At 41.0% G+C, this 23,083-nt stretch overlaps 4 protein-coding genes across 7 annotated transcripts in view; 2 read left to right on the plus strand and 2 right to left on the minus strand.

The window, feature by feature from the left end:
- The window catches only part of LOC119745991 (probable ATP-dependent RNA helicase DDX59), a 13,818-nt gene extending 6,904 nt beyond the window's left edge, over nt 1–6,914 (plus strand). For 3 of the 4 annotated variants that reach the window (XM_038222733.1, XM_038222732.1, XM_038222731.1), the window contains exons 9-15: nt 168–296; nt 1,602–1,705; nt 2,096–2,162; nt 2,497–2,694; nt 3,000–3,066; nt 4,610–4,829; nt 5,471–6,914. In XM_038222733.1, the coding sequence (XP_038078661.1) occupies nt 168–296; nt 1,602–1,705; nt 2,096–2,162; nt 2,497–2,694; nt 3,000–3,066; nt 4,610–4,829; nt 5,471–5,522 (837 nt within the window). In that variant the 3' untranslated portion in view covers nt 5,523–6,914. Of the gene's footprint in view, nt 1–167; nt 297–1,601; nt 1,706–2,095; nt 2,163–2,496; nt 2,695–2,999; nt 3,067–3,184; nt 3,258–4,609; nt 4,830–5,470 lie in introns of those variants that run through there. The other variant, XM_038222734.1, reaches the window with a different exon arrangement.
- Nucleotides 6,701–23,050, minus strand: LOC119745992 (ATP synthase subunit alpha, mitochondrial-like). Its single transcript, XM_038222736.1, has 10 exons — nt 22,894–23,050; nt 22,130–22,211; nt 21,424–21,593; nt 20,271–20,444; nt 19,006–19,172; nt 18,307–18,455; nt 17,181–17,332; nt 10,084–10,308; nt 8,120–8,372; nt 6,701–7,568 (listed from the first exon to the last, which is right to left on the minus strand). Exons 1-10 carry the CDS (start codon nt 22,957–22,959, stop codon nt 7,336–7,338), a joined length of 1,671 nt encoding a protein of 556 aa, XP_038078664.1. The 5' UTR covers nt 22,960–23,050; the 3' UTR covers nt 6,701–7,335.
- On the plus strand, nt 11,088–14,808 carry LOC119745994. The gene is made up of 3 exons (XM_038222738.1): nt 11,088–11,731; nt 12,591–12,766; nt 14,325–14,808. Exons 1-3 carry the CDS (start codon nt 11,506–11,508, stop codon nt 14,679–14,681), a joined length of 759 nt encoding a protein of 252 aa, XP_038078666.1. The 5' UTR covers nt 11,088–11,505; the 3' UTR covers nt 14,682–14,808.
- LOC119745996 lies at nt 13,356–14,285 on the minus strand. The gene has a single exon (XM_038222740.1). It carries the CDS (start codon nt 14,145–14,147, stop codon nt 13,458–13,460), a length of 690 nt encoding a protein of 229 aa, XP_038078668.1. The 5' UTR covers nt 14,148–14,285; the 3' UTR covers nt 13,356–13,457.
- Nucleotides 23,051–23,083: the final 33 nt, after the last annotated feature.

A 23,083-nucleotide genomic window follows, 5' to 3' on the forward strand; every position in this document is an offset into this window, starting at 1 on the left:
TAGGCCTACATTATCACTATCTGTAAAGATCACAAAGTCTTAAACAACGTAGCCAATGTTTTGCCTTGAGGAGTAATATGTACAGAACATGTGAGTCACTGAAGAAAAATGGAAGTCTTTAGACATTGGTTAACAGTTTCTACAACATTTGAATTTCCTCTCATCAGGTGATGGAGGTCGTAGGTCATCTACCAGACTCCCACCAGACCATGCTCTTCTCGGCTACAATACCCCCCTCTATTGAGAAGTTGGCCTCTTCACTCCTTCATAACCCACTGTACATTTCAGTCGGCAAGGTAATTATGTAGCGCTGCACCTATCTGTGCAGAAATGCATAGACGCTAGTGTACAATACATTATACACATGCGGCTTCGAGCTGAAAAAGGCATGCACATCTTATACCACATATGTACAGTACATGTACATGGGTGATTATATTCGCTTGAACACTCGCTTGAGCTACATGTAGAGCGGATCGACTGTGATTTTCGCGGGCATAATTCGGCAGTAGCGGAAAACATCAGTGCTTACACGCGAGGGAAATGTGGGGAAAAATGTGGACCATCGGTAGAAAAAAGCGGAAAACAAAAACTGGCACGCTCAACAAAAATCGGAAATCTGCTAAAAATCAGAGATTTCAGAATTCAGACCCCTGCACTGAAGACCCCTTCAGCACAGTATTGTAATGGACAAACCAATTCGGAATTTTTTTTTTAAGATGAGGCGCTACCCAAATGGGCAGCATAAATAACATTTACTGAGGGTTTTGCACATCACTGATATAATTTTATAAGCTTACCAATTATAAGCAGGTTACCAAATATTAGAATTTACATTTCCCCATTGGCAAAATTTCATAACCAAACAAAGCAACGCAAAAAAGCAGGCGGATCTGCCAAGCAGTGACATTTTACACACACAAATGAATAAGTAAAATAAATATAGAGCTTGGCTCAAACAAGTTCTCAGAGAAAATTTAATTAATGAATCATTTCAATTAATTAATGAATAGATTTTAGTGTGGAGACTAGTGTCCAATTTCATGGCTCTGCTAACCACAGAATTCCACACTAATGATCACCATTCTGTGCTCGCTTAGCTAGCAAACTAATTCATGTTAACCCTGTAAGCACAAAAACCTTATCTACAGGATGTATGCGTGTGCATGAGCCATATTCCTTGGTAACTTGCAAAAAAACATCCTCGCTTACCTGTAACAAGCAAAATCCAAGTCCCTCTGATGTGCCCCTAACTGACTGAACATTGAAAATGACCACACCTTAACCCCAAGCAGCACACTTATACTTCATCTCTACCCTGCTTGAATGAACAGAAAAACAAAAGTATGCACAACCCAGACAAAACAATGCATACTGTTGACCTGGCCAGGATAGGAATTTTAAGAAGTTAAGGGGGCTTTTGTTGTATGAGGCTAGTAATAACTTAAGCTCACAGCCGCTAGGAAATAAATTTAAGTTACTCAGCATAGCACATTTTTTTTTTTTTTTTTACAGTACAGGTGTTAGTTTCTTGGTACATGTGTTCTAGTCATTATTGTTATACATGTATTTACAATCACTGGTTCCCCCTACCTTTTTAGCCCAATACTCCATGCACCTCAGTGAGGCAGATCGTGATGTGGGTCGAGGAACCAGCTAAGAAGAAGAATCTCTTTGCCATACTGCAGGATCCTAAGCATTACAAGTAAGTTCCCAAAAATATTCAAAAAAAAAAAAATCCTCAACTAGGGATTTTTTTTAAAATTATAACTAATTAGTTTTGCACTTTTAATCGCCCAATTTGATTTTTTAAAATTTCAAATCTAAGCAGGGATGGGTGAAAGTCCTATCTCAATTAACACGTTTCGGGATTTTCTGTAATTGCAAATAACATGACATTTGGGTATAATTTCCTCATGTACCTTTGAAAATTGTCCAAACCTAATTACAGCCCTGCAGACACTAGAGTGGCCATCACAGAGATTGTCCAAATGAATTAATCAATCCTATGATCAGAAAAAACAATATATCTTATATCCCGCATAATTGAATTGAGAACAGTTTCTGTCACATCTGTTCTTTTTTTTTTTTTCAGACCTCCGTTGGTAGTGTTCGTGGACTCCAAAATCGGCGCTGGGCTTCTGTCCTTAGCGATTCACAAGGTAGGTTTCAGGCCTGCGAATTGAAAAAAAAGAAACGATTTGAATTGCATAGGATATATAATTTAGTTAGTGTTTGGTAGATTGCGACCAACTATCATGTGTGAACCACATGAGTTGGAATTGTTTGAATTATAAAAAACATGTATAAGAACTCTCGCTGATTGCACATTTTCTGTTTACTTCTTGCCACAAAGTAGTTGTTAGCTACTGCAAAAGACAGATGTACAAAGTGATTAAAAACTCTTAATTATTATCATTTCATGGCTCTACTAACCACAGAATTTTGCCATACTCAAGTTTTCATTTTAAGTTTTTGCCTACCTCTCTCTTTCAGATGTGCGATATCCACGCTGCCTCTCTGCATGGTGACAGACCCCAGAGCGAACGCACTGAGACACTGAGGGCCTTCAGGGAGGGGGAGTACCCAGTACTGGTCTGCACGGCGGTCCTGGGTAGGGGAATTGACCTACCGGGGGTCAAGATGGTGGTGAACTTTGACATGCCCAACACCGTGGAGGAATACATCCATCAGGTTCGTGTCTGTAGTCTTAATCACCAGTCACAGTTAAAACCCAGCTAAAAAGAGTTGTAGTGATTATGCATATAAGTGAAAGTGATCTTTTTAATGTCAACTGGAAATGCAACCAACTAAAGATTCTGTTTCTATTAGGTGCACATTGATGTCTGCTATGGTGAAAGTTTAAAACCCAGTAACTAGGAGTCACAAAAAAATATGGTTATAATTTCAACTCATTTATTACGCAGTTTTGCCATTAAATAATTACGAAAGTTTTGTTAACGTTTTGCGAATGCATTTTTTTCTGCTCATTTTTGTAGATTGGCAGGACGGGTCGACTCGGCAGCAAAGGAACGGCTATAACCTTCATCAACAACAGCAGCAAAAATATCCTTTCAAAAATGTTGATAAAATATCCCACAAAAATCCCCAAATATTGATGCTTTATTTTTCAATTGTATTTCGATATTGTGAAATATTTCATGATCCTTAACAGATTGTGTACATGTAGCTGTGCCTCGGAGTGTCTGAATGGTGTGCAAGTGACATCACAACAGGACAAGTCCAATCAGAGTGACATATATCTTGTGTTGAAAATGTACATTTGGTTGTAATAAACTAGGAACAAATGGGATGAAATGGCATCTACATGCACAAACAATAGATGGCGCTCTTGACCACTCACGAGAGCTCTGGTTATTTATTTTTCTACTATACTCCCGAGGAAAAGTCTTTGTGTTTTCCTTTGTCCCTGTTATATAACACTCTCCCATTGACTAAGCACACAAATGTACGATCGAGGACCGTTTTCAACAAAAGATGCACGCTCGAGGACACGAAAGAATCTGTTGTTCTCCTTTGTGTTTCTGTCCTCGGGGTGCATGTAGTTCACTCCCACACTGGTGTGCGCGTGTATGACACAAAGTATGCAGTCACACAATATGGACCGTACTCAGGTCACGTAGGGCTAGCTACGTACGTAGGTGAGGCGGCGCGTTTGGAGTGACTTCCGACATGTTATCTTGAAAACTTCAGGCTGAGTCCTCAAGATAGTCGAGTCCTCGTTGTTCGAGTCCGAGTCCGAGTCCAGGTCCCCACTATCCGAGTCCGAGTCCTTGAAAATGGGGACCCGAGTCCGAGTCCAGACTCAGGTTCTCCAGCACTGGTATGCACAACTAATTTGATTCCAAATGTGCATGCCTTCATCTTCATCTTCACATGACCACGGGGTGTATTGGGGAATGCATTCAAAAGTCCAGCCTAACTTTCTCATTGTAACCACGGAGTGGTTACTTTCACATGGAGTCAAAAAGCTGTTTGGTGTCATATTTCCCTGGAAAATCTGAAAAGGTCATTTTCTTTTAGCAAACGAAATCATGTTTATGATGCAATATTGGAGTAAATAGACAAGAATCCTGCATTTTAGACACAATTCACTTTGCTGTAGTTTAAACATTACAATTTTTTTTAATATCTTTTATTTTAAGATTGAAATAAAGTTGCTGAATAGGTTCAATAAACATTGTTTCTAATGGGCTAAGGAGAGTTGGGGGGGGGGGGGGGAGACCACTGGCAGAGACATTCGAACGCATTCCCGATGATGCCTGAAGCTCATGCGGAGATGCCATGGCTGTGAGCATACGTGTATTCAGAATGAAATTAGATGTGCATACTTTGCGCTATATGTGCGCGAACCTGTATGCGCAGCCAGTGTGCCCTTCCACTGGAGCCTTTAAAAAGTGGTAAAAAAACGCCCCGTCTTGTGCGCGCAAAGAGCCTATAATGTAACGGTGCTCTCAATTGCTTAAAATAGGCCTTTCTGTGTCACCAATATATTATAGTATAAGAAAACCATTCTTTGCATAGTGTAAGGTAACATGAAATGAAACAGTTAGCAACAGTTTGTTTTTTCCTTGACTCACATCCACACATCTCTTCCTGGAGTATGTCAACACCCTGCGGCCCCTCGGCGTCCCCCTCCCACCCCAGCTGACTAACTCCGCCCACTTGAGATACCAGCAACTGGGCCACCAGAGCTGGCAGGAGGCCAGGCACAGGAGAAGAGAGAGGAGAAACGAGGAGAATCAGGATGCTGGTCGCTGTGGCAACGCAAGCTATTTCGGCTACAAGAGACGGAAACAGGAGACAAGGTGGGAGGGTAGAAGTTTAAAAAATGTTTTCACATTATTTTACAATTTTGTTCTTGTGTACAGTCGAGTCTCGTTAATGCAAACTCGTTCGGACCTAGCCAAATTGTTTGTTATATCAGAATTTTGTATTAAGAGGAACATCAGTCCCATTCCTTGTGCACATAAATGCACAGTCGGGACCAAGGGTTTATGTTTGTTATAACCAGAATTTTGTATTAACAGAGTTTGTACTAAGGAGAGTCAACTGTATTTAGAAATTGTGAATTACTGTAGCAAAAAGTGTTTATAGTGGTAAGAATCAAGTTGTGAGATTTTGGATTCTAAGGGCAGAACAAAGAAAAGTTTCTGATGTTATGGGATCCATGCGTAAACAGGAGAGGGCGCTTTTTGACCACTTTGGAGAGCCCCGTTGACAGAACACACTGCGTGCATGTAATAGTTTGCACAACTAATTTTACTGGCAATGTGCATAAACCTATAGTGTCTATGCATGAGTATCAGGCGTCACCGGCAATGCGTTCAAATATCGCCCCAGTGGTCTCCCCCAACTCTCCTTTTCTTACTGTTGAGGGGGTACTGGAGTATGGAGCCCCTACAATACTACTGGTGTACTGATACTTTTTTTGTCTCTCTTTTTGCAGTGCTGTTGGAGAACTTCTGAAGAAACGCAAGCACAAGAAGGAACCGAGATGATAACCTCCTGAACAAAAACCAGATTCCTTGGCAGAATACAAGTTCTGGACTTTGAAATTTAAAACTACCAACATGGGCCCCATTGTGGGGCCAAACTTTGGGAGTCAAACTTCCGTTGGCTGTATTCGTACCTTGTGGCACAATTTGCCGATGAGGAACTCCACGTAGTTTTGACTCACCGGTCGTGTGGTGAAGGCCTGGAAAGAAGTTTCCTTTACAGCTTAAGATGCACTCTCCGTGCTATTTTGAGTTTCATCCCAAAAAACAAGGTTTTTTTCAGTTGCTTTTTTTTCCTAGCAATGTAAAAGTTATCCATGTAATTATTTCTATAAAAGTTTAAATTGTTTGGGGCTCAACAATAATTCGGCTCCTGCTGGTTGGTTTCATTTGTACACAAAAAGAAAGCCCTTTACATGTATGGTTGTTGATGTCCTAAATTTGAAGAAAAAAAAAGAAGTATGTTAATTTAAAACAAAGCGTGCAAATTAAAAATTCATTACGAGCAAGTCTACTTTTTAATAAGAGTACGGGACACGCATCTTTAGGAAAAAGCCCATAAAAAGCTTGGATTTGAGACTTTATGCCAATCGAGGCTATTTCAGTACTGGACACGGAGGGTACAAATTTCAAGTTTATAACAAGGTTGAAAGAACCTTTCATTTTACATGGAGTTGGCATAAAGCAAATGCTCTTTCAGTACTTACAGTTCACAGCCTTGGTGTTGGTTTTCAGTTTCTGAAAGAATCATCTTACCCCAAGACTGAGAGATTAAAGTATATGATTCTTTTATAAGCAAATTTCTGTTTGTTTTGTTTCTGCATTTGATCTGATTTTTTTAAATTTATTTATTTCCATTATCACACAAAAGTGGTTTAACATCTAAATGCACATAGTAATAAATGGCAGACACCAGAAAAAAGCCGAGGCTTATACAAGGCCCGCTTCCAATTGGACATAAAAGAGTGAAGGTTTCCATCGTTTGGCACACAAATTTATTTTTTTTGTATTTGTGAAGATGTTAAAAATGGAAGGGAAAAAACTCACGTGTTAGTACATAAAGAATTGTGATACCAAAAGAAATTAATTTCAAATTGAGAAATAAATAACCTTTTGAAGGATAGATCTGTCGATGAAATCATGAGGTTTTGACTCGATAACAAACGACACACAATTAGTCATTTTAATTCTCAACAAAATATTTATTACAGCCAGCCAATGACAAACCAGATATATTCCATTTTTGTTGAAATGGATAATCACTTCAATTTTAAAATGGTCCATTTTTTTCCGAACAATTCTTTTCTCTGAAATCCATGTGTAACTTTTCTTGAACCAATTTTGTACCAGATTTTTGGAACCAGTTCCAAATACTTTTTAAGGTGACCAAATTTCAACAAATGTTTTAGTCTGAAAATTGGAAACCAAATATGTTAAAACATTTTTATGTGCTATACCAGAAACCTAGGCCGAAAAGTCATGCTTTTATAAATAACTAAAAAGGCCTCATAGCATTTTGATTTCATCTGAATTCAAACTTTGGTGAGCGGATGTAATGTGTGAATGGTCAAATTTATTTATCATTTCACAAGGTAATCACAGTTCAAAACTCTAGTCATTTCTAAGTGAATGGAGGGTGGAATGAGCTACACACTCCTGGCTGGAACATCACTGGTGTCTTCCGCAAAATCAAATTCAATCTCATTCAAAGCTAAAAAAAAAACGTCCAGACAATCTTCTTTGAAAACCTTTATATAAATTCTGAAGCACTTGCTAAGGATTTTTTTAAGTGAATGGTTAGGTCTGGGAACACTCTTCATGGCTCGAACGTCTCCAGGAACTTGAGGACCACGCCCTTGAGTTTCTCCTCCGTCTCCGGTGTGATGGCGCCCTTGGTGCGGATGTCCTTCAGGATCTCCTGCTGGCTGGTCTGGATGTGCACCAGGAAGGCCTTCTCAAACTTTGTGATGTGGGCCGGGTCCACCTTGTCCAGGTGGCCGCGGACACCGGCGAAGATGACCGCCACTTGCTCCTCGACGGCCATCGGGACTACAGAAGTAGAGATTGACAATTGGTCATTGACATAAGAGTGCTGTAATGGCACCATTTGGGGGTATAAACACATGTGAATCCAAGGTTATGGACAGAAGTTTACATACTGCCACACCCAAAAATGTACACAAAAAGAAAGTCCTTTAAATGTATGGTTGTTGATGTCCTAAATTTGAAAAAAAGAAGAAGTATGTTAATTTAAAACAAAGGGTGCAAATTGAAAATTCATTACAATCAAGTCTATTTTTTGATAAGAGTACAGGACACACATCTTTAGGAAAAAGCCCATAAAAAGCCTGGATTTGAGACTTTAAATAGATAAATAAGACAATTTTTTATTTCACTGTAAAATTCTAAAAACAAATCAAGACTATACAATTTGGTCTAAAGGGGCTATCTTGGTTGTCATCCAAGTCAAATTGTTGGGCTAAGGTGAAGCTTAAGAAGTTTAATTCACCAGTGACAGGCGGTCAGTATTTCAGTGAGATATTCACAAAGAGGACCCTAGACAGGCCCTCTTGGACAAGTAAAAGCTTTTGAGTACATACCATACTGTCCCTGCTTGAGCAGCTCCGTCAGACGCACTCCTCTGTTGAGCAGGTTCTGGGTGGCCGCATCAAGATCAGAGCCAAACTGGGCGAAAGCTGCCACCTCACGGTACTGGGCCAACTCCAGCTTCATGGTACCAGCTACCTGCTTCATGGCCTTGATCTGGGCGGCCGACCCGACGCGACTGACCGACAGACCCACGTTGATGGCCGGGCGGATGCCCTTGTAGAACAGCTCGGTCTCCAAAAAGATCTGGGGCGCAAACAATTGGGATTTATTACTACACATTACAAGGGAAATGTTAGATCAATTCCATTTTACACAGTTTTATGCCCACAATATAACACGGCTGTCCAAACTGCTAAGTACACCTAAAGAAGGTTACCATGATTAAATACAATATGCAAAAAGCTCCGAATTTTTTTTCAATCAATGGGACAAACATTAAACTTTCAATTCTCAATAAGCCATTTGCGTGTAACCCATACCCTTTGGGATTTACATTTGAAAAACGTCTGGTACAATGACTTGCTCAGAATGCTTGGCATATTTTAACTGTGAATTCACCAGACCAAAGACACTGTTGCTAATCACATGATTCGGGGCAAGCTCTTGCATAGTTACGTAAGAGACGCTCAGCACCAATACATCGTTCACAATGGGTGAGAATGGCACAAAGACACCAGACCATGCCGGAGCTGGGGGTTGCTAGCATAAGGCTTGCCCCGAATCACGTGATATAGTAACAGTCTCTTTGGTCGGGAGAATGCTAGGTTAAAACGTGCAAAGCATTGTATTAAGTCAGCGTTCCAGATTTTATTCAAATTTAACACGCAAGTGGCTTATTGGGGCTCGTTTCAATTCATATGTGGGACGAGTTCCGGACACTGTATCAGGTACAAGTTGCAGGGATTCTGAACAACTTCCCTGCAATCTTCCCTGCAATGAAGTTATCAGTATTGATGAGTCACGCAGTTGTGAATGAACATTTTCCTGGAACACGTCCAGGACAGATGCAGAGCTTCTTCTGGACAAATTGAATGATTCTACCCACTTCTTGTCTGGAACTCGTCCCGGATATGAATTGAGACGGGCCCTTACAAATGTCTAGGTCTTTGATCTTTGTTTCTATGCACCAAGCTAGAGTCCGTGTTGTAACTATGGGAAATTGCAGCCCCACAATAAAAAACACACAAAGATCTTATTGATCAAGCTGCATTTCAAAGGGAAATTTGCCCAAGCACAAGATGGCTGTAGCAGACAGCTATAAAGAACAAGAAAAGGCCAGTCTAGAAAAGCTGTCCCAGAGTGTTCAAAATTCTATTCCAATAATTCAAAATAGCTATAAACTGGAAAGTCTTTTCATGCATCTGGTCTTCACGATGGGCCACATTTAGAACATTCACTGGTGTTTCAAGTAATCCTATACAATAGCACTGCCCCGCTCGCAAGTGACAGTCAGTCAGTCAGTGAATTCATACCCAGCCTCGACTCCATGGGCGCGTGTGCGTTCCTTCACTAACTAACCCCTGGCCGTGATGTACACGTAAACGATGCTGACTGGCTATTCAGAGCGTACTGCGCGCGCATTTCGAAGATTGCATGCCTGGCGCGCCCATAATGCGCTCGCGTGCTTTGCATGTAACGTCACGTACGAAAAAAATCATGTTATTCAAAACTCGCGATGGATTATGGCAGCCTCGTTTTTTGCTTAAAAAAAAAACCCTCTATCTTCGGTTGTAAAACGTTATGTTTGAAAGGATTGATTCTTCAAAATCACAACTTTGACATTTTAAAGATGCCATCGGCACGTAAAACAGATAAACTGCAGCCTTATTATAATGTGCCATATTTGGACACATTTAAATTACACAATTCCAGGGGTTGAGATCGCGCAAGGCATGATGGGAAACAACATGGCGCAGCAAGATCTGGTACCCATGGGAACGAGGTTGATTCATACCTGTCCATCAGTGATAGAGATGACATTAGTCGGGATGTAAGCCGACACATCACCGGCCTGGGTCTCAATGACAGGCAAGGCAGTCAGGGAACCACCACCGAAGTCATCGTTCATCTTAGCTGCACGCTCTAGGAGACGGGAGTGGAGGTAGAAGACATCGCCGGGGTAGGCCTCGCGCCCTGGGGGACGCCTCAGTAGTAGAGACATCTGACGGTAGGCTACAGCCTGGGGAAGGTGAAGTGGAAAAATCCTTAAAACTCAGTGGGTTGATACGATAAGTCCATAATTCACTATGTCCTGGGTCAAACTAGCACCAGGGAAATTAAGTATGATCTACTACACTGAAAAGAAAAATAGGTTAGGTGGTGGGTAAAACATTGGTTTTTGCTTTAAATTTTTATAGTCTGAAAAATAGTGTGGGATGATTGTCGATTGATTTTTTTGAACTATTTTTTTTGCATGCATATATATGAATTTGTAACAGTTAACATGTGAATCGATTGTTCAATCTGCATTTGCGGGGCTGTTTATATAGGCTTCGCTGACCAACTAACAAAAAAATGAAATATAAATTGCAAAATATGCAGGACCAAGTCCGCAAAAAACTAGGGTGTGGGTGTACTGATGCACTGAAGACTTCTAGATCAGACATACAAACATTCCCTGACAGATTGGCTATTTAAAGCTATAGTCCATCATTTGTAATTTGTGCATTTTGTTCGTTTGAAGCAACAAAAGTGCTCAAATCTAAAGAAGGGTACTGAACAACTAACCTAATGAAGTTTCAGCTCAGCTTCAGCTGTATATTCCGAGAAAAACAGCATTCTAGGATCTCAATTTCAAATCAAAAGTTGCTGAATCATGTTTTGAATTGCGCCTGAATTCAGCGTCCGAGACACGTATAGCAGCCGCGCGCGCGTGTGCGTCGTGCCAATGATTGCGCGCACTTCGCCGAATAACAAAACGAACTACTTATTTAAATTTTCCTACGGTGCGTCTTAAAGGCCACCGCACACTATACGATCCGACTACGACCCGACTGATTTTTAGTCGGATCTTAAGGTCTGCGGAGGAGTACGACCACGATTTTCCCAGTCGTGAATCAGATCCCGACTGGTCGGCGCCTCAGTCGTAAAGATTCAACTGTCTAATCTTTGCGACCAGAGTCGGGGACTTGTCAGCTGGATGATATGGCCCGCCAGCGTGCAAAAAAGGAAGTGTTAAATTTCTTTTGTTCAATTAAAAAAACCTAATAATTTTAATCCATAATTCAGGCATAACGTAATTCAATTTGATAAACAAACCACCGGGGTAGAGTTTTAAAAATAAATCTAGTTTGAGTTCTTGGAGTTTTTACCACTCAGGTAAATGTTTTTGTGACAGCATTTTTTGTTGCAATGGCCTTCCATACAAAGGCAAAACATGCATATATTCAACAAAATGGCGGGCGCAGAAAAATCAGAGTTGTGCAGCGCTAGCGCTGTTGATGTTGCACAAGCAAGTCCTTGGTGTGATGAAAAAGAAGAGACTCTTGTGGAAATGTGGAGTCAAAGGAACTGCCTGTTCGATGTATCCTCCAGGGGATACAGTAACAGGCAGCTGAAGAGACAGTCCATTCAGGAATGTTCGTCTGTTCTTGAGATAGCAGGTACGGTCATGACTGTGTGCCTGTGGCATGGCCATGATGGCAGTGTAGGCCTAGTCGTCGTACGCGTATGCATCATTGCATGCTATATAAATTGCTATAGTAATACATGTATGTAGCTTTGTAAATTGTGTACGTGATCCCGATATGGAAAGATTCCCATATTTGGCCATCACAAATTTTTCCCTTGAATGATCTATCAGTTCAGTGGCGCACCCAGGATTTGGTTTTTTGGGGGGCATGAAAGCCATGATCATGATGGGTTAGGGGCTCAATTTTTTTTTCTCAAAAAATGCTGCCCAAAATGTTTGGCCGTAGTAAAGAATTGTATTGGGGGATGGCAAACTATTTGATACTTTAATACACCCCTAATATAGTACTGCTCGAAAATAGGCCACAGAGGGCATGGAGGACCAACATCACCATGATCACCAAGTAACATCGTGGGACTAAAAATAAAAAACTGACAACCTCTTGGGGGGGGGGGGGGGGGAGGTGACTCAAGCCCCTGAGCCCCCCCCCCCCCCCCTTTCCTAATAATGTTTGCTTTGAACCTTTATTTTAGTTTAAGAACAATTTAAGTGTAATGACATTTCATCCAAAATTTTCCAGTGCATTCGGTAAATAGTTCTTCTTTATTTCCTCTATTTACATACTTGAAAATGTTAAACTGTTTATACATATATTTTTTCTGGAACATGAAATGCACACAACACATTTTATTAATTCATTAAAGGTTACATTTATGATGTTCTGTATATTGCTTTTCTCCAAACAGCCATGAACCTACAACAAATATTCATGTAGAGTGTATAAATAAATTGATAAAATATCTTACAGTTCATTCATTTTATGTCTTCAGTTGATGACATCAGCAAAAAAATGACGTCTCTGCGGACACAGTATTCCAGATTGGTCAAGCCTCTACCTAGTGGATCTGGTGCAAAAAAAAAGACCCCCCGGCAGGAATGGATTCTGAAGAATCTAGATTTCTTGGCACCCCATGTGAAGGCGAGACCTTCTGTTTCAAACCTCAAGGTAATCAAATTAATGTTTTCATTGTAAACCTTACATATATGTCACGGCCATAGAGTAATATTAAATTACTAGAGTGCTAACTTGTCATTCTGCATGTGGAGACGCTTTGAAGCCGTCCTGGGCGTAGACATTTTTAATTCATGTGCATGTTTGTAAAACATAATGAAATTAGATGTATTTAATTTGGAAAGTGTACTCTACATGCAACGGGCAAGTAGAACATACGCAAACAACCTCAGCGTGTCATTGACGGTTCAAAAAAACGTGACTGCAAAAAGCATCAGCAGCGAATACATGCACGAGCAAACTGACAGGCTCATTTGCTGATCGTGCATTTCGATTTTGGGCGCATTGGCTTCGATAACTCACCGGTATGGAATACCAACGCAGATATGCAAATAGCCGTACAAAAGCCGTACAAAATTGCTAGGTCTCCATAGGTTTGTGCACAAACATGGATGCACCCAGCCGGCATAACTTCGTACACGAATAGCGCTTTAGTAATTTAATATAACTCCATGGTCAAGGCATTGCTAGAGAAGTTCGAAGAGAAGATTTCAAATTGTTTATACACCCCCCCCCCCTTCAATAACAAATATTACTTATCCTTTAGTTGCACTGTTGTGTTTGCAGTGTAATTTTTGCATATGTTCATACAAAGTGCAAAAGTGTAGTGCAAGATTGCTTAGGCCTACACAATGCCATTCTGCCATTCTACAGATCCCTCCTCAGAGGAAAAGTAGTCGCACAACAAATCACGGTGCTCTTTTGCAGAGTACACATGATTGGTTGTTTTTGGTAGTGCTGCTTTTGGCAGGTTCACTAGTGTTCTCCACCTTCCTGGTACTATCTCACTGGTTGAAGGGTTTTCCGAGTCAGCAAACCCTGGGGGTACATACACTGCTTTTGCTGTTTTATGCGAACGCAGGAAGTTGTGCAGTGAGCAAGCGCAGAGAACGATAATCTCAACCTTTTCTGGTGAAAGGACTATCGGGTTTAGCAGGACACGAAACCGATTGGCTAGTATGCCAAATGCATTTTCAACCACTCTCCTAGCTCTTGATAATCTGTAATTGAACACCCTTTCTTCTCTGGACAACTGCCTCTTACAATAAGGCTTCATCAGATCTTTCCTTAAAGGAAATGCATCATCTGCTACCATGACATAAGGCAGCTGCTTGGTTGGATCACCTTGCAGTGGAGCAGAGCCTGGGATGTTCAGTGCATTCCCTTTAAGTGCACGAAACAACGAGGAGTGTGAAAACACTCCTCCATCGGCAGCTCTGCCATTGCATCCAACATCAACATATAAGAACTTGTAATCTGCATTGACCAACCCTAATAGAACAATACTGAAGGTGTGCTTATAGTTATAGTACATGGATCCACTGTTACCAGGAGGTTGGATGCGAATGTGCTTCCCATCTAAAGCACCAATACAATTGGGGAAGTTCCAGCATGTCTCAAACTGGCTCGCAACTTTCTTCCATTCCTCAGGAGTATCTGGAATCTGGAGGAAAATAACATAAATTTGTGTTAAATTTGATTTTTTTTTCAGATTGATTCGATTCAACAGGATGCTGGAGAAGATGATGAAGCAGAGGATAACACCAGTGTGGCTGTGGTGCAAGATGACATCCCGAAACCATCTGCAAACACCCCGGACAACAAAAAGAAAAAGCGAAAGATTGAGGAGGATGAATTCAGTGTCATCAAGTCTCTGCAGAAAGTTCTGGAGGAGCCAGAGGAAGACGACGACACTGTTTTTGCTAAATATATCACAAGAGAAATGAAAAAAATCCAGGATGAAAGAACGAAACTTCTTTTGCGACAGAAGTTTCAAACTTTGATTGTTGAAGCAAGAATGGGCGAGCTGATGCCTTACCAAGGACCACATGCATTTTCAGAGATGTGATTTCTTGATGGTTTTTGCCTCAACAATTATATATTGAAACTTTTGCTGTAATAGGTTTTTTTCAAATACTGCTCCCAGTTTACCAAATTTAGTAAGGTCCCCCCCAAAAAAAGTACTTGGTCTCTGGTCAGCGCACGCGTCGATTTTAATCATGCGCATCAACCGGTTTTTTTTTCTTCAAATTAACACGGAAGCTACAACAGCGCCCTCTATTGCTGCACCTCCTCAAAATTTTTGTACCAAGGATGGGGAAATTGCACCAAGGCAAATGATATTAGGGGCACCAAGGCAAATTATGGAGGACACCAATAAATAATGAGGACACAAAAAAGCAAAATAGTACATACCTTTTCTGTACAATTCAAGCTTGAAAAAAAAAAAGCCACCAAAAAAAAATGCGTCGCCCCATCAATTCCGGAATTTTGGTCTGACCAGAGACCGATTTGTTTTAAAAAAAATTTGGCCTAACGCCCACAATTTTTCCATTTCTGAAAATTACAGTAAAAGCAAATGTTATTGCTATTGCAACTTAAAAGTTTTCATAATTTTTATCCCCCTTTGGATCTGTCTGTGTGTGTGTTTTGTTTTGGTTAGGTTGATTCTTGTCAGCACATACATTGTAACTTCAGAAATACTTTATTAGGAACTTGAAGTTTCGTTTTTGGGGCCGACAGGTTAAATGTTTCTTCCGTTTATGTAATCCACGTTGTGCTTTCTTTAATAAAATTGTATAAATTCTTGCCACTATTTTTTATTAACGTTTTTAAAATGCTGATTTATTTATTGAACAAATACATGTATTCGTTGATATACCTTCATGAATTCTCCTTCCAAAGCTTTATGTATTGCCAGGCAGGTTTCCAACACAATCCCTGAAATTGTCCTTTCTCCAACTCGATAGAGGAAAGACAGGCTTGCAAAGCTTTCACCTTGGATATTGGAATAAAATAAACCCATACCAATTAACATGTGACATGACCAAATAGATTAAATCTCCCAATAAATCGTTAACATCGAAGAGCCTTTATTGGCCCCTAATTTGTTTGTAAAATGTGTTTTTTAAATCCAGTCAGATTTCCCTTATGCATAAACAGAGATCAGTATTTCAGTTACATGCCTTTAATTAAATGCTTTCTGTTCAATCTCGAGGAGAATTTCTTGAATAAAAAAGATACAACAGAAAAATATAAATTAAATTTGGTGTTTAAGAAATTTGTTTAATACACAAACATACCCCTCTACCACTTAAACCCCCCTCATTTGGAATCCGACCTTGGTTTAATAAAATAAACTGTCAGAGGGCGCTGTTACCAGTTTAAAAGTTTTGTGTACATGTGTTGCCCGATCAGGATGTTTCGACGCGCTGACCCAATTTCAAACACTAGCCTGAATAAGAGAATCACACGTGACAGCGTTCAGCCAACCAGGATAAAGAACAAGCAAGAGGTGTATACTATACTAGTGCCCTTTGGATCGACACTGAAGTTGCGTTAGCTTCCGGTTTTAATGGTTCCAATGTTACTTCTGTGGGCGTGGTTTAGACTGAACCGACGTCACACTATATTTACAAACCAGATAGACGACCCAGCTGGGGAAGTTCTAATCAATGAGGGAAACGGGCAAGAAACATTAAGTATCCCAAAAGTATCCCACCCCATTTATACAAGGGATCAGCCTACGTCTTCAAAACAAACAAATTTGCTGAATAGGCCTAAATAGAGATCCGTGTTAAAATTACCAGTGGCCAAGAATCTGAGTGTTATCGCCAGTCGCTCCTCCGGGCGGATGCTGAGTCGGAAAGTTGTGTCTTGTTTCTGGATGTCCTTCCGAATTTTCGTCAAAATTTCGTCAAACGCGCCTTGGTCTAGTCGGAGAAATCTCTTGAAGTCTTCTGGACTTTCTGACAAGAACTCTTCTATTAAATTTACATACGCCCCACTTTCTTCACGAACCTTAATGAATGGTTTTACCCAAACTTTCCTGTTTCTCGAACTCCTTTTTCTTTTTCTCCTTCTTCTTGTTATCAACAGGGTGACGATAGCAGCGGCGATAATTTTTCTTTTAGTTTTAGCCATCGAAAAAGTTAAATGTGCCGCCTAAATAAAAGAAGCGCATGCGCTTTTCGTAAGCAGTCGTCAAGTACGCGCTGTGACGTCGTACGGTGTGCGGTGTACTGCGACCCGACTGCGATTCAAGTTGGCAGTCGGGGCGTTGTCGGATCGTAGTCGGATCGTAGTCAGGATCGTATAGTGTGCGGTGGCCTTAAGAAGCACCGTTGGAAAGGCCTTCTTTCGTTGATTACTTCAAAATGACAGCTTGCCAGAAAGAATAATTTCACAGGGACTTTAGTCCCCTTACTATCTTTCAACCAAGTATGTTTTTCAACAATAATTACGCCAGCCACTTTTCGGATAGCTGCAAATGATGGACTATAGCTTTAAACGGTTTCCTTTGTGGAGTAAGGTACTAATGAGTAAGATAAGAACAAATCACATGTACCTGTTTGGAGAGATCGTCGTACATGATGAGTGCGTGTCTGCCGTTGTCTCTGAAGAACTCACCCATGGCACAGCCAGAGTAGGGTGCCAGGTACTGCAGGGGAGCAGCATCGGAAGCAGTGGCGCTGACCACGATGGTGTACTTCATGGCGTCTGGCGGGAGAAAAAAGGATCAGAGGATAAGATGCAGGAAATAGTTACTAACACTCATGCATTAAACTGAAAGTAAGAAATTAGATGCATTGACAAAAAATATGTCCAGCTTACTTGGATAGTTCTTTTGAGTTTTAAATGCAATATTTGTTGGTCAACCATGGTTATGAATTGTGGGAATTTTTAATATTTGACTGCCAAAATGGTCGACTAGAGTAACTGGGACATCAGTGCAAAGAGACTGTCGCGGTGTGTGTCAAGTCAGTATTCTACCTCACACAAAACTGCAATTGCCTTGATTGCCTTGGGCAATACTCCTACAGGTTCTTTACTGTACTAATTTGCTACTGGAAGCAGGATCATACAATGTTCCTACAGATAGTCCATACTGAGCTTTTGTTGCTTTGAGCAATATGTAGGTTCCAATTGTATGACGTCAAAGTACCACGTGACCATCCGGTTTCCCTGTGATCAGCCATCCTTGCAGTAGGCAAACTTTGGTGTGCAACCACATCATGTGTTGTAAACTAGATGATAGGGCTTATTTTCACATAAAATAGCTGAATTCTTTATTAAATGGCATAATCAGACATGCAACTGGGAAGTCACAAAAAAAGAGGAAATTCAAATCTTTCCAAGACTTTGTACAGTGTTTTCTATTTTCAATGGCACACATTGGAAGTGAAAAAAGAGGAAATCAGCTGATCCGAGGAAAAGTTGCATGCCTGAATAGTCACAACCTGTGCCTTGTACGGTTGTCATAATAGTGCCGACTCAGCACTGGGTGTTGGCTCCACGTTTTCTCACAGTCTTTGCCATCAATCACAGCTTTGAAGGCTTGCATACTGCCTACTGCGCAATCTTCGCCTACTACAATGGCCTGATGTAGGCCGGATCACATGGGGTAGTGAGAGCCCTCTGTGATGTGTGACAGACAGGCCCAATGACTTGTGTCAAGTTGAACACTTTAATACCTGCGTCGGTGAGTCGTTTGACCAGCTGAGCCACAGTACTTCTCTTCTGTCCGATAGCCACATAGATGCAATACAGCTTGGCCTTCTCATCCTGGCCTTCGTTGAAGCGCTTCTGGTTGATAATGGTGTCAATGGCTACAGCGGTTTTGCTGCAAACGTCAGACGAGTCAAATTATGACATATATGAGCATGATATCTGGCAATGGCCTGAAGCTATAGAACTCTTTCTATGGAATTGTCACTTGTTGACCACATCATAATCCACGAATAATGACTAACCCTTACTTGAGTACAAACTCATTATAATGCTTTTGGCCCTTTCAGTTATATTTCGTCCACATACAATCTTCAAACTTCATTAGTTTACATTCTGCCTGAAATGTGCAATTATGTTAACAAAATTCCGTGACTATTTCCTGGCATACACTGTTCGCAAGAAAGGCTACTTTCTTATTCATTGAAATTTGCCGACATTGAAATTTGCTAAACTTTTGTGAACTGCAGTGTTAATAGTTGCCAAGATGTTAAACATTTGCCTTTACATTTGCTATCTTCCCCTGGATGAATCAGCATTAACTGGGGGCTTTTAACAACCAAAATTATTCTCAAGACTTACTGGTTCAGAGCTGACTGAGTTCTGAATAAAGTCATCCTTCAAGGAATAAAATCAAATGTTCAGAAAGCTCCAAAAACCCTTACCCTGTCTGCCTGTCCCCAATGATCAACTCTCTCTGGCCACGGCCGATGGGCACCAGACTATCCACAGCCTTGATGCCAGTCTGCATGGGCTCCCTGACAGAGATACGCGGGATGATGCCTGGCGCCTTGACTCCCACACGGGCACGGGTGTTGGTTTTGATTGGGCCCTGGACACGAGAAAACAAGGGAGATTCGTTCAGGAAAAGCATACGATAAAAGGACGCCAACAGGAACCATTTCAGATTTTGCCATAAGCCACACTCACCATTGGTTTGTGTACATTTTGACAAAGTATTAGTGACAGTGAGAAAAAGAAAAAAAATTTGCAACCTGACGCCACTTCCGCGATGGAGAGTCAAGAACATTTTCTAAGTATTTCCTAACAAAATTGGAAATGTTTCTCAGTCTCAGATTCATGTCTTATCATCATTTTTGCAATGAATGACCTTCATTGAGATGATATATGAAGAACAAAGTGGAATCAGGTTACAACATTTTTTCCAATTGTGATGTTGGACATGTCAAGGCGATCTTACAGAAAGCTGGCATTTAGAGCTTTTTACATAAATATGAACACATACTCATAAAATTTGGGGGGTGTGTGGAAGGTGATTATGGTTCGTGATACATGATCAGAGGGTCAGGGGTTTGAATCTAGCTGCTGGCCATATGTTATGACTCTGGGCAAGCCACTTCACCCCACTTGCCTCTCTCCTCCAAGGAGTACAAATGGGTACCGGTACCGGCACCAGCTGGGGAGTAACCCGCGATGGACTAGCATCCCATCCAGCGGGGAATATAAATCTTCTATGCCAAGAAAACTGGAGATAAATGCCGGCCTGATGGGCTGTATTGGCTCGTGACAGACTTTACTTTGTACTCCTCATTACAAACACTTCAAGAATATTTTTTATAAAAATGTGTCAAGCTCTCAGCACTTCATGCAACTTCTTCAACAACTAAACAAATCATGAAAATTAGTCACTAACTTTGTGCGCATGTAACGAAACCCACATGTTGCAGGATTATCTGTCCATTGACCATATTGACAAAAGCATGTCAAATTGTTCAAAATCTAGCAAATCCTACGAACCGATTTTGACATTCTAAGTTATTAACCCATAACTCCCATTACTGCCCTAAAATGCCTGGCCTGTTACACCCTGTACCGCCCCTAACCGCCCACAACGAACTCATCGTGCAATAGATACAATGTAATACAACATAATGCAAGTGCTGAAGGGTAAATTTGTCCTTCATCTCACCTTTCCATCAATGGGCATTCCCAAGGCATCCACAACTCTGCCCAGCAGTTCCATACCGATGGGCACATCCACAATGGCGCCTGTCCTCTTGACTACATCGCCTTCCTTGATCAGCTTGTCGTTACCAAAGACCACGACACCGACATTGTCGGGCTCCAAGTTCAAGGCCATACCCTGAAGAACAAAATTGTTCCTGATGATTAATTTTTCACAAATTAATATGGATTTTATCGTGATCTTTGTGATCACACTCATAAGAAAATGGGTCGAATCAACCTTGTTCTCTTTGTAATAAACAACAAAGTTTACAATTGCCCTTCACCGACGTATTTTATATACACTGTATACTTAGAGTTGCCCCTGAATGATTGTGAGCAAAAAATCACTCACGTTGGACTCGAACCCATGACCTCCGTGTTGAGAAACGCGGCACTGCAACATACAAATAGCGCCACCTTAAGGCGAAACTCACCAGCGCGTTGTTGTCAAGCACGGGCTAGCCAAATTAGGGGGAAAAACCTACAGCCAATAAAGGATGGTAAGGGCATCCGTTCCCCTTTTTATAAGTGTTTGTTATCGTTTATCGTATACTTTCAATAATTACATTATTGATTCTTGCAATGAGACATTGTTTCTCTGTTAATTCTGGCTTAAATTCCTCAATCACGAAGTGTCAGAAATAGACGCCTTACATGAACATGTATTTGAATGTGCCTGTATTGACATGTACTTTCTCGCAACTGTTTAATTGTTTCCTTTGTATTATTACCTTTCAGAACGGGCTTACCACAGGGCTTCGTGGGCTTAACAAAGGGCTTCATGGGCTTACCACAAGGCTTCGTGGGCTTACCACACTACTAGAAACTGGAAATACATGGGCTACAGCTCTCCAAATGTACATTTAATTGCAATATCTTGCAATAATCTGGTGCTGTACTAAATTCCAAGCTGCCAAGAGCTTCAATACCAGAATCAGCAATAAACCACCTTCTTCCTTTAGCCCAGTCTCTCCATCAGCCATTCTAATCTCCCTCTTCCTTGCCTTTCTACAACACTCCGGCTTACTAGTGTGTGTTATTATTTTGCCATAAAGTTGACCACTGTATGGCAATGGGTGTAGAAACGATGTAACCAACTACTACTTTGTTGTTACCTTCAGCCCACTGGAGAATTCCACCATTTCCTCTGCCTGGATGTTCTGGAGGCCGTAGACGCGAGCGATACCGTCACCAATGGACAGCACCCGCCCTGTCTCCTCCATGTTCTCCTTGGGGGAGAAGCCCATGATGCGTTCCTCCAGGATGGACGACACCTCGGCTGTGCCTGCAAAAACAAAGATTTTTTCATCAAACAATTGATTTTTTTTCTCATTAACCCTAACTCCCTAGGCCTTTTTGCTAGGAAGTAGCCTCAATCCTGCAAAATCCTCCAATTGGCCTCATGGAAAAATAGCATATAACCTCAATCCTGCAAATTCCTCCGCTATTTCTTGAATATGGTCCATGGAGGGGTGACCACTGCCTGAATCCTGCAAAATCCTCCGGCTATGACTGTCAATAGGCTGAGGCAGAGGCAGTGACATCCTGGAGCAGTGCGGAGGATGTCAAGTATAATCAAGGACTAAATTTATGCACGGCTGAGCATAAACAACACAAGGTCGGCCCAAGACCTTGACACAGTGCGTACTCCGAAATCAGCAACGCACTTTTCCCATGTAACCTCAATCCTGCAAATTCCTTCAATTTGCAAAAAGGATTTTGGAGGATTCAGGGCGGTTAGGGTTAATTACAACAATAAGTTGCTTTTTCCCCTTAACAAACGGATTATTTACTAAGCCATAAGATTCAATCATATTTTACCTCCACTTGCAGCATGTGTGGGTCTAGATGTACAGATGTTTCTATGGCATGAGAAGGCTGCCCCTAAACATCCTTTTGTGACCTGTAAAATTATAAGAATAAATTGTGACATTTTATAATTTTATAATAATGGGACAGGAAACGAACTTCCATGCTCGACATTTTATAATATATGTTGTACAGGGTTGGCCTAGGCCTAAATGTTCTTGACAGACGACAGTTGACCACCCTCTTTGCAAAATCAATTTTTTTTAAATGAATCCTTCCTTTGTCATGTTTGTCCAACTTTCCCAAATTCCACAAAGGAGAAAACCTGATATTGATGAACAAGTCAAACCTATATGAACAAGCACACAAAAAATATGCACTTATGTTGGAAAAAATCAGTTTATTGGGCAATCTTCGTCTGCTGCCGTTGTGTAGAGCGCCCTCTAGTGTCGAACATTTGCCATAGAAAGAAACAACATTTTCAAGATATTGCACTTGAAATAAAAGATAATCTCAGCGAAAAGTATCACCTAAAAACTCATAAAGCAATTTATTATTGACTGTTGAATTGCAGAAATGCAGGCTTCCCGCAAAGATATCGATAACCAGGCAACTTGCCACCTCGCCAATGACCGCGCACGGAAATCGTGCCGGTTCGCTGTGCCGGTCATATGCCGGTGAGCATTTTCATGCCGAAATGCATCAATTTCTATGACACAAATTACCACAGTGGGTGAATAAAAATAATATAGACACAATTAATTTCGAAAGTATACCTGTGGAGTCTGTCTTGTTAGTGCTCTGGCCACAGCGGCCGTTACACGAGCCGAAATCATCGACATATTTTCGGTAGATTTTCCAACGAAAATGGCAGAGACCGGCTTCTCGCCCCTCCTATCAAGCTCGTGAAACCCAGAAGAATGGCGCAAACAAAAACTATTTGTTTTAATTATTCATAATGATAAG

The sequence above is a fragment of the Patiria miniata genome, unplaced genomic scaffold, assembly GCF_015706575.1.
Source record: "Patiria miniata isolate m_02_andy unplaced genomic scaffold, ASM1570657v1 HiC_scaffold_7, whole genome shotgun sequence".
NCBI classification, from domain to species: domain Eukaryota; kingdom Metazoa; phylum Echinodermata; class Asteroidea; order Valvatida; family Asterinidae; genus Patiria; species Patiria miniata.